The sequence below is a fragment of the Electrona antarctica genome, assembly GCF_951216825.1.
Source record: "Electrona antarctica genome assembly, chromosome: 3".
Lineage (NCBI taxonomy): Eukaryota > Metazoa > Chordata > Actinopteri > Myctophiformes > Myctophidae > Electrona > Electrona antarctica.
The window spans coordinates 52,225,095-52,242,859 of NC_136808.1; the positions used below are offsets into that span (position 1 = coordinate 52,225,095).

General features: G+C 49.0%; 1 protein-coding gene across 2 annotated transcripts in view; it reads right to left on the minus strand.

Annotated features, from left to right (window-relative positions):
* The window catches only part of zfhx3b (zinc finger homeobox 3b), a 208,202-nt gene that overhangs the window by 107,400 nt on the left and 83,037 nt on the right, over nucleotides 1-17,765 (minus strand). Inside the window, exon 4 of one of the 2 annotated variants that reach the window (XM_079496881.1) lies at nucleotides 14,179-14,672. In XM_079496881.1, coding sequence (XP_079353007.1) covers nucleotides 14,179-14,672 — 494 coding nt within the window. Of the gene's footprint in view, nucleotides 1-14,178; nucleotides 14,676-17,765 lie in introns of both variants that reach the window. The other variant, XM_079496880.1, reaches the window with a different exon arrangement.

Consider the following 17,765-nt stretch of genomic DNA (forward strand, 5'->3'; position numbering starts at 1 on the left):
TGCCCCCCCCCCCCCCCCATACATCCCCCCTCCCCCCTCCCTCTCTCTCTGTGGCTGATGTGTAGATGAGGCCACCGCAGACGCACAGCGAGTGCATCGGCCCCAGGCCACATTCATCATATCTGCTCTGTCCCTGGCTATTGTGCAGCCTCATAGCAGGCTTAAGCCTCATTCTCATTTATACCCCCCCCCCCCCCCCCCCATTTGTATACCTTCACATTGAGACACTAACCCAGGGGTCTATACTTGGTCCCCTCCATTTTTCCCTCAACACCAAAAACACTTCAGCGAAAGTAGCCAATCTGCAAGCTCACAACGCATCACGACGCGCTGTGAGCTTGTAGAGCTGCAAGTGTTTTTTTCGTCGTATTTCCACCTATTATGACCTATTATGCCCACAACAGGTATGCTAGGGTTCATGTGGTTAATGTGTCCATGTCTGTGCAGAAGGATGCTACGCAGTACGCAGACGACGCACACCAGTCCTTGTGGTCGTGCTGGTCCACGGCAGAATAATCTGAAAGGCATATAGTCTTAAAATGACAAAAAAGTGGCCGCCCACACCAACAGCCAAAGTGATGTAATGTAGTAATGTGTAATGTGTAAAAGTAATGTGGCCATGTCAGCACAAACAAGTGCACACGCAGGTCCGAAGCGATAAGTGCACGCACGCGTTTGTGCGAGTGTTTGGCTAGCTAGTTCATCACTAGTTCATCTGTTAACTAAAGCTCAATACGTTTATACACTCAATAAGTATTGCCTCTCCTCCTTGCCTTTTAACCCACCTTGTATCTGTTCCTGCCAAGCGCACACACAATGGGACAGGGCCACAGCTTCCAGATCCATACCATTTAATTGCTCCCCCCAGCCCTGACCTCTGCTCCGGATCACTCTCTGATATACAGCATCTCTATTAGGCTGGGAACTAGGTAAATATGCTTCTAATGACCCTCAGTTCTAACGACACCATTGAAAATGGAGCAAAAAGAAAAAAATCAATCCCCCCCCACCCTCCTTTTGTCCTTCGTTGACTCTATTAGTTCCCTTTTTTTATCTGATGTTGGATTTCAAAATATGTGAAGAGAGATAGGCTGGTGGAATGGACCTCATTGGACAGGACGATCAGGTTCTAATAGGCTGGTGGAATGGACCTGCACTTGGACGGGACGACCAGGTTCTAATGAGGAGGACTTTTGGTACAGACGAACGGTCAAAAGAAAGTATAATGTTCAACACTATAGCTTGACTGTCCTTCAAATAACAAATAGTCTCCGGAGCTGACATGAAGAGTCAGACAAGCCTTTATCTTTAGATGGTTTGATCATTTGAGAGATAACACTGATGAATGACATTGATTTAGCCATAGCACCACGACAACACGGAGCTAAACACAGAGGGACTGCTAGTCTAATGTCTCATCTTAGTCCGGTCGCTGTATCTCATCACTGTCGGGTGGGAACCTTGGATGTTCAAAACCGTTTCTCTTTAGGAAATGGAAAAAAACAATCTGTGTTCCAATGGATCCAATGGATAGTTATTATCTAGTCACATGAAGCTCTTGTTAATACTTTGGATTGGTTACATAAAACCCACAGACCCACAGATGTGTTAAAGGTAGGTTTCTGCCCAGCAGCGACAGTGATTATGTTAGTATGTATGTACTATACACTAAGTGATTTTGTGTGTGTGTGTGTGTGTGTGTGTGTGTGTGTGTGTGTGTGTGTGTGTGTGTGTGTGTGTGCGTGCGTGCGTGCGTGCGTGCGTGCGTGCGTCCGTGCGTGAGAGTGTGTGTGAGTGAGTGCTCGCGAGTGCTCGCGCACAAGTGCATGTGTGTGCGTGTCTGCGTGCGCGTGTCAGTGGGCAGGAGTGGGTGGGGGGGCAGAGTGGGGATGGTAGTAGTGGTGGACTGGCTTGTCGATCGATGCAGTGATTGGCAGTTAATGGCTTTTCCTGTTCTGCCTTGGTAACCCTGGCCTGATGGCTGTTGCTTCTGATCAGAGATGGCAGATGGCGTTTGATTTTCGTATATAAACCCCGGACTTTGTGGAGATGGCTTCATCATGTTTAATGATTTAAAAGTTAAGTTGAATACTGGGAATACTCCAGTGCTGGAGCTCTCATTTGAGAGGCCCTAAACTCCATACCAGATGTAAGAGCTGCTCACTAACTAACTGAATGCACTGCTCGCGGGAAAGAACTCAGCTCTAAGCCACTAAAACTTTTAACGATATAATTTTGAGAGTCATCTCCACAACACACATCATACTTTTCATTCTCCAGACATTAAGTCCCATACCTCAGTGTCATCGGCACATTATCTATTGCTGTTCAATCACTTTATCTGCCCCTGGAGGTGAAATGACCAGTCAAGACATCTCAAGGTTCAAAGATAATTCGGTATTACGAAAGGCCCATCACCAAATTGTTCCATCCTGTTCAGCCAGCCGGTCCCCGGTGATGGAGCAATGTGGAAAATGAGCCTGGGGAAGAAGAGGAGGAATGGCTGGAAATGGGGGGAAAATTGAATGATAAGCCCCATTTGGTGTGAAAGAGACGATGTGTGTTAAAACCCACTCCACAGCAGGAAATCAAAGAACAAACAGCAGGTCCTGAGGACTCCTCGGAGCTCCTGTACTAAGGATTTGCAATCAGTCCCTTACTCCACCAATACCACTTATGTCTTCAGTCTATTTGATATCTCATGAACGGTCCCTTTGACGTTACATTTTTTAACTTTTTTTTAACTTTTTCAAAAGTTCATAGGTGCCTACTGCAGCCTTGTTAAATTAGTGTGTAATGTATGCATGTAGTGTTTGGGTTTGTTTGAGCAAAATAAAACATTTCTTATAGATAGAGAGGAAATACATTTGACGTAGGCGAGAGGGTTCCTGTTCCAAGTGATTCAGAAACAAAAGGCCATCCTAGCGGGCCAAGACGCCAGTAACTGGATCCTAGCTCTAAAATATTGGAAAGAATGACTTGGCAGTGTGGACGGAGTCATACAGTGTCTAATGCCGCTGCAGAACTCTCTGCTTCCCCTATAAATAATCAGTTAAATATATGTTTGGGAAGAACAGGTCGGACACAAAGGGAGGCACATCGGAACAGTGATGAGAACAAAAGTGTGTGTGTGTGGAGGTTTTGGCCCCATTGGGACTGACACTGCCAAATGAATACACTTTCTCACTGCAGTGGAAATCAACAAACATTTGAAAAGGCTTGCTTCGAAATGCTCATTATTAAGATGCACTCTCTCTCGTTCCTTTCAACATGAATGCAAATTAATATATTGATAATTTGAATAGTTATTTGCATATCAGATCTTGCAATCTTGCATTTGAAAGTTTAACGGCTCCCAGAGATCTCATTTAAACAGTAGCTGCACAGACAGCCCTTATGGTTCAAATTATTTCAACATGTCTATTCCAACCTCCAACAGGCATAAATTAAAGGAAATTCCTATGTAGTGACAGAGATAGGCCATCTGAAGGAAGGATCCGACTTTGAGTGATTCAGCGGTCCTTAATTTTAGGCTCAGTGTTGATTGAATGTGGTTGAGGTTCTAAAAAAAAACAGTTTGTGGGCCTGGCACAGGGACGACATGCAGGGATAGTATGTGATCTGGAAGCCAGCCTAGCAGAGTTCAGTGGCTGCGGAGACTTCCTCTGCTGTCTGCCTCTCTGAAGCCATCTCTGGGGAGACGGAGGCCCTCCAACAGGATAGCAAAAAAATGCGTAAATCACCCTCATGATTGAAACGGGGCTTTATAAAACACAAATGTGTGAAACCGCTTATATAGAACAAAAGCACACACTCCCATCCCTCACTTTCACCAGCTGTGACTAGTATTGAAAAAGGAAGAAGAAGGGGAAAAAAAGAAAAAAAAACTGGGAAGGTGCGAACGAGTCAGGGTGAGGTGGGAAGGGATGGTGATGATAGGAGAGAGGGGAAGGGTAGTTAAACCTTGTTTCTACATAGCTCTGTCTATTCTGGGCATCGGTTTGTCATGAGGGAATGTGGAAGGCCATAAAGTGACACTGTCCTTGAGAAGCTAAATCGCTTTCTTGTCCCCAACTCTCTTAAAGCACAAACACACACTCATACGCTCTCTCAGACACAAACACACACACACACACACACACACACACACACACACACACACACACACACACACACACACACACACACACACACACACACACACACACACACACACACACACACACACACACACACACACACACACACACACACACACACACCCCTCTCCCCCATGCGCTCTCTCTCTAGTTCATATTCCACCAATATGTTTTTAAAGTGAAACACAGGTGGACGAGACCAGTGGGACACATAAGATTTGGGAACATTCTTTGGATGAAATATAATTTCTCATATTCTTTGTCTGAGCAACCATTTGATTGCTACAATTCTAAAGCAATGGGTGCATCCCAACGGTAACCCCCCCCCCCCCCCCCCCCCCCCCCACAGCCTTCCCAAGCTTCCCCATAGCCAGCTCCACCTAAATCAATACCTAGTACTCTCTCCATATAGGAATTCGAATAAGACATTTTCTATCCTTTTACTTTTTGGAGCTTCATCTTTCCATTTCCTCCCTCTTTGTGCACGCGAACAAAAGGAATGATGAGAAAACAAGGTGTAAAATGTTTTTTTTTTCCAGAGGCCCCAATAAAAGCCATATGACACCCTGGGCTGCACCGCTTAATTACAAAAGGATGAAATCTTTTCGTCTACATCTGGAGAAAACGTTGTCCTCATAACAGTGATAGATTTACAGCTCCCAGTCTGAACCCTCCCGGTCCAGCATATAGCAATTTTGCCAAACATGGACGGACATTGAGTCAGTGGCATGAAGTTCAGGAAGGGTGGGCTATTCTGTCCCAGCACACTTTGCAACAGGTCTCTCCACAGACCTGTTCTGAATTGTTTAATTATCTAACTCTACTCTACCTTCCACCAAAGGAGAAGAAACCCCACACGCTGAGCTATTAGACAAAAGGCTGTTGAACATAATTATAGGTTACGCTTAAGAAAATTCAATGTTCTCAATTCTAGATATAGTGGAGTGGATATACAATCACATTATGTTACATGGTAACAGCCAGGACAGGAGTCAAATCCAAACAGGCTGCATGGGCCACGATTCTGTCACTCACCAGAACTGTAGTAGTCCCCTGACTGTACTCTGTAGACCAAACCCAAATAGAATAAAGGTCCCTGTGTGCTCATCCGTGTGCCTAAGATCTCCCATATCTCCTCCGTCTCTACACCCTAACCTGCCTGTCTACAGCTCACTAAACACAGACCTGAAAGCAAGCAGAGTAGTTTTGTGGCCCTGACCACTTGCAGGCCATTAATCTGGTGGCTAAGCCACTGATGTATTGATGGCACTGAGCCGCTAAGCCTGCCTGCCTCTCTTCTCTTCATCCCTTCAGCTTAGGAGCCACATAGATCCACGGGAGCGCCCGTCTGGCCTCATCAAAGTAGCGTTTACCTGCCAATCCACACGGTTACTCTCTCAGGTTCCCATGGCCATAGGTTGTATTGACTGGTGGACTGACAGACCCCGGAGAGAGGCTGCGATCAACCCGTGTCACACGCAGTCAGTCAGTCAGTCAGTCAGTCCAACTGGAAACTAATTTCACTGTAGTTTGACTAACAAATGCATGCAAAGTTCACAGCAAATCATAGAGGCTGCCGATTACATGGAAATCCCATTTGGCCTTTTTGAAGACCAGGCAGACCAAGGGATGTAATCTCTCTGGTGTCTCTGGGACGGGGGATGTGATGTGTAGGAGTGGTTAGGAGATAGGACCATGGCTGATAGGTCTGCAATATCATCTGTACAAGATAGGGGCTGGCAGTGCTGGAGTGAAACACTGATTACACAGACACTAGAGGCCTTCTCATCAGTAAGCACTGGATGTAGTGGTATATGTTCAAGATTGAATTTCTTCAATACACCACCCATCCTCAAGTTAACACATTTCAGCCTAATGACTGTCATAATAATAATAAAAACACACATTATTTTCTCCACTTTTTATGGTTTTATGAACACCAGAACTCTTGAGTAAATGAACAATGAAATTAGTCTATTAATAAAAACAAGGACCCCCGAAAGTGGCAAGCTGAAGAGGAATGAGGTGAGATAGCATAGCCGACTGGAGAGAGAGAGTGGAGAGTTGGTGGTGGGGTGGGGTGGGGGGGTTCAGAAAGAGAATTTGGCCGAGGAGAATGTTTAGTTTTCCAGCCTAGTTGGATTAACGATATTTAACCTTAAGCAGAGCCCCATACAAGACCACCCACTGGTTTGCTATACATGCTGGTTTGTTTTGTGGGTGATGGGTTATTTGCCTTGTTTATTCATTTTCGAGGAGACAAAGCGCGGGGAAGGGTTGGCGGGAGGTGGTGGAGGTTTCGGGGGGTGGTGGGGGGCAGAATGGAAGAGTGGAGGGTGCGGGTCTGGGGTGTATGATAGGGGTGTCTGAGTAACGGCTCTGTCTGCTAAAGGGTGGGGGGTGGGGGGGGGGTGGGGGGCTTAGGACTGTATATCTACACGCTACATCTCTGCCTGTAGTGACTGCACCCAGCAAACTGAGTTGAACTCCTCTCAGCCCCCCCCCCCCGCCCCCTGTGCCCCTCCAAACCCCCAGGCCCTCACTCCCAGCTATGCCCTCGCTTCCTCCTCCTCCGCCCCACGAACGCCAATCTGCCTTTTTTTCTGCTGATCTGGCAGGAGATAACAGGATCAACAGCTTCCTCGCGCGCCAGCCGGAGCGTGCTCCCTTGCTCTTGTCCGGTTGCCCAAAAGAGGAAGGCTCAAGTCAAAACAAACAGCCATTAACACAATAACCAAGGAACTCTAACTCCTATCTCACCTTGTTAAAAAAAAAACTAAAAAAAACATCCCACCCCCTCTGGACCCCCCCCCCCCCCCCCCTCCCACAGAAGTGGTTCTGTGTGATGATGGGAAACAGAGAACACAGTTCTATCCTCACCACAAACAGACCCAGGAGAGAGACTAGACAGTCTGATCTGAAATGCCCATGAATTTATGCTCCGTTGTGCGCCGAAAATAGCTGATCTACAAGCTCACACAGCTTCGCATCCGCAAGGAGTTGTATATGGGCTTGTAGATCGAGCCCAGAAGTTTCTGTGTCATGACAAAGTATAGATTTGGTTTAATGCACTGATAACCCCACATCACACTGTACTCATTTTGTTTTTATTTTTTAATAATTTTTATCCCACGATTTTGCAACCCAGTTTTTTCACCCAGTGCCAATTATCTAATGTAATCCTGGGCGCTACACTTCCTCTGCCAACCTGGGGGGGGGGGGGGGCAACGGACTGACCTCATGCCTCCTTCTATGCATGAGGAGTCCAAGCTGCTTCTTTTCACCTGACAGGGGGGAATTTCCCTGGTCGGACGTAGCGCGTGGAAGGAACACGTTATTCCAACCAGTTCCTTTCCCCTCCATCAGGCGCCCCGGCTGGCCAGGGGGAGGTAGTTTTAAAGACCAGGATTACTGCATGTTTTTGTGAGGGTACCTACCCTAGGGGACACGGGGAGAACATGCAAACTCCACACAGAAAGGCCCTTTCGCCAACCCCACCTCCAGCGCCCACAGTGTCCCCAGCGGGAATCGAACCCAGGACCTTCTAGCTGTGAGTACTGTACTCATTCTAACTCTGGCCATTATGGTAAGCAGCTGGTGAAAAGCGCTGGAGAGACCAGCCAGTCCCGTGTATGTATGTGTACCTCCTCCTCCTCCCCCGGCCCCCCCCCTCTCTCTCTCTTTTATTTCCTCCTCCCTGACTGTGCAGACCCCCATAACACCCACAGAGGGGCAGTTGCACTCCCAATCCTCAGCAGAACCAGCAGCAGCAGCAGCAGCAGCAGCAGCAGCAGCAGCGGGGCCACGGGTCAAAGCCTGGCCTTCTCCCTGTCTCCTTCTTGGAGGTGGGAGCTGGAGGAACTTGTGAAATTCTCGCACGCTGCCAAACGCTGAGCCCCGGAGGCCGACCCGTCACCGTGCCTGACAGCTCCTTTCTCCAATCCACTCCGATCCCCCGTCCTCTACTACGGCCCCCCCCCCCTCCTCCTCCCCCACCATTGCAGTCCGCCCCCCCCGACCATGCAGAGCGGGGGTTTGTTTTGGGGTCTGGAGGCCCAGGTTCAGTGACAGACAGACACCGAGATGCAGTGAGCAAAAGTTTTCAAGTTCAGTGTGAGTGACGACACACATGTGGGGCCACCGCTGATTTTAAACACTCCCTCGGCGTGACCTTATGTCCTCGCTATACCACACACTCGCACAGCGTTACGTGTCACGTTAAGCACTAAGAACGTGACACAATTCACACTGAGCCATACTCTGTAAAAGTCCTGAGTGTTCATTTAACTCATGGTTTTCATTACATTTGTACCTCCGCTTAAACTGTACAGACACAAATGGCTTAATTAACACGGAGGTTTCTATCGTCCGTGTGTTGTAATCTTTCAGCACTTCAGCGACAGGGAACGCAGTGTGTGTGTGGGTGGGTGTGTGTGTGTGTGTGTGTGTGTGTGTGTGTGGGTGCTTGCACGTGCGTGTGTATGAGCACGTGCACACGCCTGCGCGTGTGAATGGGCCGTCTCCCAGGATGTGCAGCGAGAGCTTTATTAGAGCGGTAGTACCAGTAAATCAGAGCTCAGCTCTTCCTGGAACTGCTGCAACCTTTTCCCACTGAGCACTATTACTGAACAATCACAGGCCAGCCTTGATAATTAGCAGAGTATCTCTGTCCAAACGAGCGTCTCTCTCTCTCTCTCTCTCACTCACTATATCCCGCCACCCTGCCACTATACCCACCCCCCCCCCACTCCCCCCCACTCCCCTCCGCTCGCCGCGTCTGTCTCTCCATCTTCCTCCACTCTCCCCCTCCTCTTCAGTACTGTCTGTCTGGTGGCTGGGCGAGCCTTTGTGTGTGTGTGTGTGTGTGTGTGTGTGTGTGTGTGTGTGTGTGTGTGTGTGTGTGTGTGTGTGTGTGTGTGTGTGTGTGTGTGTGTGTGTGTGTGTGTAGTCCTAGAGGGAACCATAGGTTGGTGGTACATGTACTGACTGGGTGACAGGCTGATCCCATGGGGGGGGTTGACTCTTTCTGTGTGACTCCTAACGACTCGCCAGCTTTTATCTGATTATTGGAAAATACAATACTATAGTTTGCGTTTTCCTTGTTTGTGTGTGTGTGTGTGGGGGGGGGGGGGGTCCTGCAACTCTCTACTACTGTATATGGGACGATATGGAATCAATCCTGATAATTATGATCATTAACGTGTGTTTGTGCGTGCGTGCGTGCGTGCGTGCGTGCGTGCCTGCCTGCCTGCCTGCCTGCGTGCGTGCGTGCGTGCGTGCGTGCGTGCGTGCGTGCGTGCGTGCGTGCGTGCGTGCGTGCGTGCGTGCGTGCGTGCGTGCGTGCGTGCGTGCGTGCGTGTCCGTGCGTGCGTGTCCGTGCGTGCGTGTCCGTGCGTGCGTGCGTGCGTGCGTGCGTGCGTGCGTGCGTGCGTGCGTGCGTGCGTGCGTGCGTGCGTGCGTGCGTGCGTGCGTGCGTGCGTGCGTGCGTGCGTGCGTGCGTGCGCTTGCATTCCAGTGTGTGCAGCCAGTAGTTCTGGTGATCATCAGTGAAACACCTTAATTCCTTTCTACGTAACCGCTAATCCCTTCATTTACATTACAGCTGGCTTTCTGCTCCGTTACATTCCTTTTTTTCCTCTGGATTATTTTCTCTCTCTGTAGAGCGAAGACATTTTCTCTCCTCGGCCCTCGGTGATTCACTCTGGATCGCAGCACAGGGGAAACTGAGAAGGGGAGTGAAATGTGTCCAAAATACAGATGCTTTGTGCTAGTTAGTGGGCCAGCCCTGGGCTCCACTCAACACTATGTTAGTACAGTTAAGACCAGAGAACATGATCTAAAGCCCTGTTCTCATGGGTAAGGAAGGAGAGAGAGGGAGGGGGGGGGGGGGGCAGCAAAACAGAGTGAGAGAGAGAGAGAGCGAGATAGAGATATATGGAGAGAGGTTTGTACAGTTGTACGTATGTCTAATAGAGCGGGACCAGGACTGAGGGAGGGGTGTCGGGGCTTTCTTGGGTAGAGATTCCCCCTGTGATAGTGACGGCACTTCTCTTCTCTTTCTTTCCATGGCCAAGCGGCATCTGGAGTGGATTTTGTGCTAGCAGACACCGAGGAACATGATTACATTCGGCTAACTGCGCTCTAAACTGATTATGCATGTGCCAAGCTAATGGACTACATTTGCAAGAGGAAAAATAACATCCAATCAATCTCAATTACCGCCGATCGCACCGGCCCCCGAGACAAGGAAGGTAGCCAACTAACCCCTCATGCTCCACCCCTTTCCCCCCCCCCCCCCCCCCCCCCAACTCCTGACTGGAAGCAAAGGGCCTGTGCCTGTGTCTGTCTGAGGCCACACCCATCCTGTCTGGACAGAGTAGCCGGGGCCTGGTAGCTGGATTAGCTCCTCTCTCGTCTCACCTCCGCACTAACACATGGCCAAGCCAAGCCCCGAGGCCTACTGTCAGTATCGTATTCAAACATACAGTGAATGAGGACATGTGCTAACAGCGAAATGAGCGCGGAGGCCGGGTGAGTTCAGGCTAGCTCAGCCTGGAGTCTCGGAGGAAAGCAGAAGAGCCAAAGTTTCTAAAAGCATATATGGATACTTGCTTGGGGTCATGTGCCTATTGTAATTCAGCCCATCTGCTCTTGCTTATGGGTGACCATCACGGTATCACTGGAACCACTCTAAATCCTATAGCCAGTGGGTGAAAGTTCACTTAAGAGCCACTACACAGCTATTGCATTGGCAGTGCAAAGCAGAGCTCAGACTGGGTGTCTCTTAACGGAGCGCTCAGTACTCAAGAGGAGACAGTATCACCCCCCGCTGTGTGGTGGTCCGTGCGGTCAGGACGACTTGCTGGATCTTTCCGAGGAGCTTTTTTGGAACATTCCAATACACGGGGTGGTGGGGGTGATATTTTTAGAAAGCCCTAATATGGGCCACATACCACAGAACTCTCAAATTATCCCATCCAGCTTTAGGCCTCAGTTTAAACCTTCCTTTTTAATTCCAGTAATTACAGGCTCCAATTTATACGGAGTCGTGCACACAAAGGCCCTGTTTAATGCAAACCAGTTTGATTTGGGTTGAAGTGTCCCAAGCATCTCCCACATCTTACGGCCTGTTTATGCTGACTCGATGATTTATTTTCTCCCCCCCCAAAGAAGGTTACAAACTCTCTGCTATATGCATCAGACCTCTTTTGGGGGAGGAATAAACGAAGGTTGACTTTTTTCACCCTCGAGTAACATGCCCGGCAGCCTCGCTTTGTGGGGCTCCGCCTGTCAGCTGATCTACCAGGCCCGTAAATCCAATGCGACGCGAGGACGCTGACATTGTCAAGTGGGACAGCACCGCTGCCAAGAGGCCTCATAACCACCATGTAGTTATCATCCACTAATCACATTTTGTGGATCGTGGAAAGCAATAATAATTCTTGTCAAACTTTTAAACGTCTCTGTTTGTTTTTTAGGAGCATGGCGTGCATGTCAGCTGGTGAGCACGCCATGCTCATGACGACCGGTAACGTTCTGGCGGGCGAGGAGAGAGAGAGTAGGTAATTTCTGGGCAGATGCACTCTCTCTTACTCCGGAGATCAATTGGTTTTAAGACGTATGGAGCCATCTTAAGAGGCTTAAGTCATGAAAAATGATCATGCCTGGATGTGTTGTACATATTTAATCCCCCCCACCGCCTGTGCAGTGGTATGACATATGCCTGCTCCTCTCTCTCCAATAAAGTTGAGGATAAAAAGACAGAGAAGGAGGGAGGGAGAGAGAGAGAGAGAGGGAGAGAGAGAGAGAGAGAGAGAGAGAGAGAGAGAGAGAGGGAGGGAGGGAGGGAGGGAGGGAGGGGGAGAGGGAGAGGGAGAGGGAGAGGGAGAGGGAGAGAGAGAGAGAGAGAGAGAAAGAAAGAAAGAGGGAGAAAGAGAGAGAGGGAGAGAGAGGGAGAAAGAGAACACACATCTGTCTGTTACCATTTTGTCTCACAGTGCGGTGGGAGAAGGCAGACAAGAAGTTGTAATATAAACTTTTCCGTGTCCATTCAGACAAAACAATCCTCTCCCCACCCTGTAGGTGTTAGAGGTAAAGAGTGGACGCCAGAGGTCTATTTTAGTCCAGTGTGAGACAATGCCATCGGCATGTGGGCCGGGCCGATGCCGGACACTTTGGTCCAAAGGGAGGATGAGCCGGAGCGGGCTGCACCACCGGGCCCGGCTACAGCCTGGTTTATACACACGGTGCACAACCATATCGCTGACGCTGGAGGAAAAGAAGTGACTTTCAAAAGCAGGTTTTTCAGTCGAGCGACAGCTTGACACTGTTGTGCAACGGCGTGTAAATGAACCCTAAGGGCCTCTTGCTTTCACAAGATACCCTCAACACATTCACAGATTGCAGTGCATATTTGAATGCGAGAGGTCTTTGTAAATACCCTGCTTGTTTGTCTGGGCATGTCCCTGTGTTTGGTGTTCCCCCCTCGCTGCTCTACATACTCACTCACAGGCTATGATGGCATTACCACCAGTCCAACCCCAAGATGACCTGCTCACACTGACCCTCGAGGAGGGTCAATTTGGGAGCACAGCGTCATCACACCTCCCCCCTTAATGGAGTGTTGGAAAAAAAACAATTTCTCTCTGTTGGGGTTTTTTATTCTTTTCCATTAGAAAGGCCTTGCTGACAGGAAGCCTGCAATAAAAAGCCATCAGTGGATTCGAGGAATCATTCATAAAGCTGGGGTGAGGTGGCGCTTTTAGAGGTTGGAAATGGACCACTTCACCTCTTGTTTTTAATGTGATTAAAACACTCTGCATAATATGGTACATTTTTCACGCACCTTTTAATAGCCCATTTGCCAAAAACTGTTACACTGCAAAGGACAAGAGACAAAAAACAAAGTCATGCTCTTATAAAAGCAATATAATGTATTGTTTGTTTTGCCAATACTTTCTCAGAGCCAAACACTTGAAAACGGAGTGGAGTCTTTCGTGCAAATAAAAGCAGCCCCTGCTGCAAGCACTGAGACCAGAGTGCACTGCAGTATGGTGTGTGTCAGTATCTGTGGGTGTGTACAGAGTGTAGGTTTACAGGGAGTATGTGTTTGTTTATATCAACCATCCGTGCGCGCGTGTGTGTGTGTGTGTGTGTGTGTGTGTGTGTGTGTGTGCGTGTGCGTGCGTGGGTGTGTGTGTGTGTGCGTGTGTGCGTGCGTGCGTGCACGTGTGTGGCTATGCCAGTTTGGGTTAAACACAGAGGGGCTGCGGCCACAGACACACAGGATAGGTGCCTAAGTGGAATCAGGCCCGTTAGATTTATGGCCATTTGTTCGGAGAGTGTTCATCCATTGGCTATTATGGAATGATTAGAGGAGAAGGTGAAGCTCCAAGTCCAGCAAAAATCAATACGGCTGTCGAGAACGATTCAGCCGTTCCCGCTCGGAGGAGTATTAGCACCAAACCTCTGTCTCCTCTCACTTCTTCATCCCTATCCGAGTGATTCACCCCTAAAGCCGCCCAAGCCGCCTCACCTGCCATGTTCTTGTCTGACTGCGGCATGGCCCTGCTTTGCTACGGCTGCTGGGAAGGCAAGGGTTAGACAACAAAGCTATCATTCATTGCCGAGGGAGAGGAGTTACATTAGTGGTGTGGGTCACCATTGGGAAGCTTCGTGCTGCTGCTACGGAGCAATATCAAGTGAGGAAGGACACAGTCAAAGGCACCTTCTAAGGATTTTTCTTTCTTTTCCTTTTTTTTTTCGCCTGACAACCTGACCATGTCATATTTAGCTAATAACGACTCAAACATTGTACAGCCACATGTGTTATCATAGTACCAGACAATAGGGCAAAGATATGGTTACAAGCATGAGTATACAGTAGCATCCTGTGTGAGCAGAATGTGATTTTGTTTTTGGGTCATTAATACCTCTGCGATTACAAACTGCGTCTTGTAATACGTCTTAATAGGTCCAATGTGTAAATAGATAAGACGAGGGCAGGTGGGAGTGAGTGGAGGAGAAGGAGATCGCTTACCTTGTACAGTTTCAGGCTGGCCTCGTGGCGGGAGTTCACCGTGTGCATCCTCAGCTTCTCCAGGCTGTTGGTGTAGTAGTCGCAGGCGTTGCACTTCAGGTGCACCGGGTTGCCGATGGCCACGCACTTGAGGCGCCACTCGTTGCCCTTGCCCCCTTCCTTGATGTGGGCCACCAGCTGGTACTTCTGCACGTGCTTGTCCGTCTTGCAGTGCAGCTGGAAGTTGGCCTTGAGCTGGGTGGTGTAGCGGCACAGCTTGCACTGGTGCGAGTCGCCCACCACGGCACGCCACTCCTCCTCGGGCAGCGCGCGCTCGGCGCCCATGTGCATGCCCAGCACGTCCAGGTTGTCGGTGGTGAACCGGTTGCAGACGGCGCACTGGAACAGCTTGAGGGACGGGTCGCTGGTTTGGGACAGGCTCTCGCCCAGGGTCATCAGCTCCTCGGACACCAGCTGACCACCGCCCAGCCGCACGTCCATGGGTATCTCCCCGCCTACTGGGAGCAGGGGGAAGGGTGGACAGACAGACACACAGAGAGGGGGTGGAGAGGATAGCAGAGAGAAGTGGACAGTGTTTTAGTTGGTTACATCCACATGTTGAGTCGGTTATATTCAAAATTCACAAGGTCCGATATGAAAGTCCACCTTTCACGGATTACTTCTATCTTGCCATCAATCTATTTCAGTTTGTGTTACAAGAACCTCCCTGGACATAAGGAGTTATTTAGAGTTTCTCAGAGGGGGTGGCAGCATGGGGTTTTCCAGAGGAGCTCTCGGTTTGAGCCTCTCTCAGCAAGGAAAACGTCCTGGGAAAAGTGAAAGGTGCGCGGTTCAACTTTCAACAAAGAGCCGTGTTTGTCTCCGCAGTCAAAGTGGATTTGCTTTCCAGGCCCAATACCCCTCGGAGGATAATGTGCATGTGTGTATTTATGTGCCTAATTTTATTAAATCAAGATTATCCTTCCTTTGAGCTGGGAAAGAAGAAAGCCTGGGCTTTTTTTTCACAGGGAGAAGAAACTCGCACAACCGAAGTATGGACTTACACGCTGTCCTGTTTGGACTGGTGCACTTTCACAGTCTGACACTAAATCAACTCCAGAGGCCATGAGCTGTGCAGAAAAAAGAAAGTTATTTTATCATTACTGGAGAACTAAAGAGTTCCCAAGCACACATTACTGTAAATCAAATCCAGTGCCCTTGTTCACTGAATAATAATAATAATAAAAAAATGAAAATCCACTTCTCTGTTTGGATTCTTTTTGCTTCTTTCTCTCCAGATTGCCTCTAAATCAATAGAGACACCTAGCAGATTAATCCTGCTTGGTACTTGAGTACAGAGTCTGAATGATGGGAAGAAGAAGAAAAAAAAAAAGAAGCAGGCACATATCCAACGACACCAACAGCAAAACCAATATCTATACAGTCTGGGAAGACTGGGCTGGGGAGGGGGGGGAAAAAAGACCCAAAAAATGAGGTAAGAGTGGCCAGGGAGTTTTTTTGCCTTCGCTTGCTGATCTTTAATCTATCACTGCCCAGACTGAGCACGCTGGCTTGACCCCGCCTGGCTTTACACTAAATTAATTCCAGCAGCCCCTTTTTATTTATTGCTGCAGTATGCGGCCTGCACTTGGACTTTTCTCCATTACCTGAGTTTTTATAGCCAGCAGAGAGAGACCTTTGAGAAGCCCCCTGAAATCACTCACAGACGCAGCTCTCCAGCCACGGCTCCCCTCCTCCTCCCACCACCTCACCTAATCTCAGAACCCCCCCGTGCGTGCACGTGCGCGCGCGCGCACGCGCGCACGCGCGCACGCACGCACGCACGCACGCACGCACGCACGCACGCACGCACGCACGCACGCACGCACGCACGCACGCACGCACGCACGCACGCACGCACACACACACACACACACACACACACAGGCCCATCTTTTTTCACACCTTACATCTGTCCTCTCCTCTCCACCGTGCTACGTGGCTCTTCTTATGCTCGCTTCCTCGGCAGAATCAGTGATCCAACACAGACAGACCTTTTTCTCGTCCACCTTCTGCTGCACAACTAAACGTTATACTAGCGTTCAGTTTTTCTTGTGGTTTGCGGACCTACATGCATGTGTTTTGATGTAGGCAAGCTCTTTTTACATTCAAACTATAATATTGTGACTGTATTTCTGTCAGTCCGTATCGATGTTTAGACAAAGGCGAGGGATGTCGGGCCTGGAAATATTTTCACTTTCAAATAACATTATAGGTTGATATAAACAGACATCATTGGGGAATCTTGGAAACTTTGGATACGAGCGGCCTCCCAAGTCTGAGCCTTTATACACACAGGCTCAGTCAGTTGGGCTTAATTCAACATCCAAAAGATAAGCGGCTGGCTGGCTTCACTGGATTTGCAGAGGGCTACACCTGGAAGGAAGTGTGTTACACAACAAAGTAAACCACACAATGGCTAAAAGGTTCTTTCCCCTCTCTTTTCTCTCTCTTTCTCCCCCCCTCTCTTTTCTCTCTCTTTCTCTCCCCCGCTCTCTGAGTCGCGGGTGTGAGGATTATCAAGATGAGATCATGTGAGGTCAGGATTTGTCATCTCGTGTTCAAAAGTCAAACATCTACAGTGATGAGGAATAAATGGTAAATGGACTGCATTTCAACAGCGCTTTTATCCAAAGCACTTAACATTCACACATCGAAGTTAGAGGCCACCGGGAGCAGTTTGGGCTTCGGCATCTTTGTGTGCGTGTGCGTGTGCGTGTGCGTGTGCGTGCGCGTGTGTGTGTCTGTGTGCGTGCGCACGTGTGCAAGTGCATGCTGCATGCTTCACGCTCACTATCAAAATGTGCGTGCGTGGCGGTGGGTCAGAGCAAGTGTGTGATAGTGCATGACAACACTGTAGTTTACGGGCCTAGACTAATGTCTCATCATTGCCACCCTGTAACATGCTTATTAAAGCGAGCCTCGCAGGAAAATGAACCAGATGGCAGAAGAGGGGTTGGAAAAAAAAAGAATTAGTCACAGCAATCAATTCTTGTTCTCGTCTTTGAACTGGCGACAGTTAGAGACAAGTCTGTACAAACTGTGGGGTTGTAACTGGCACGCCAAACACTCAGCTATGCTGCTGAATTACCCATGCTGGGTCCTCCATCCTTCCTTCTTTGACCAAGATAAAATTTATAGCCTCAATTACAAAGTTGGGAAGGGGGTGGGCGGGGGCGGGGGGGGAGCGGAGAACTCCAGTGGCGGAGTTCAGCGGCAGTTTGGGAATAATGACATAAAAAGGCTGTGGTGTTCAGAGGGAGCCCTATGGCTGCCCCAGGGCCCAGGCCGGGAGAGCACAGCGCTGAGCCCGGGCCCTCTCACACTCACACCAGGCTTTTGTGAACAAAATTAGATATCACAAAGGGAAATTCCCAGCTAAAATGACCCAGATATGGTGTCATAGACTGAGAGGTCCTGTTAAGAAATGTGTGTGGGAAAAAAAAGGAGAGAGAGAGAGAGAGAGAGAGAGAGAGAGAACAAGACAGAGAGAAAAAAAATAAGAGTGCATCAGTTTTTAAAATGGTAAATCCGTTGCTGTTGCTGTG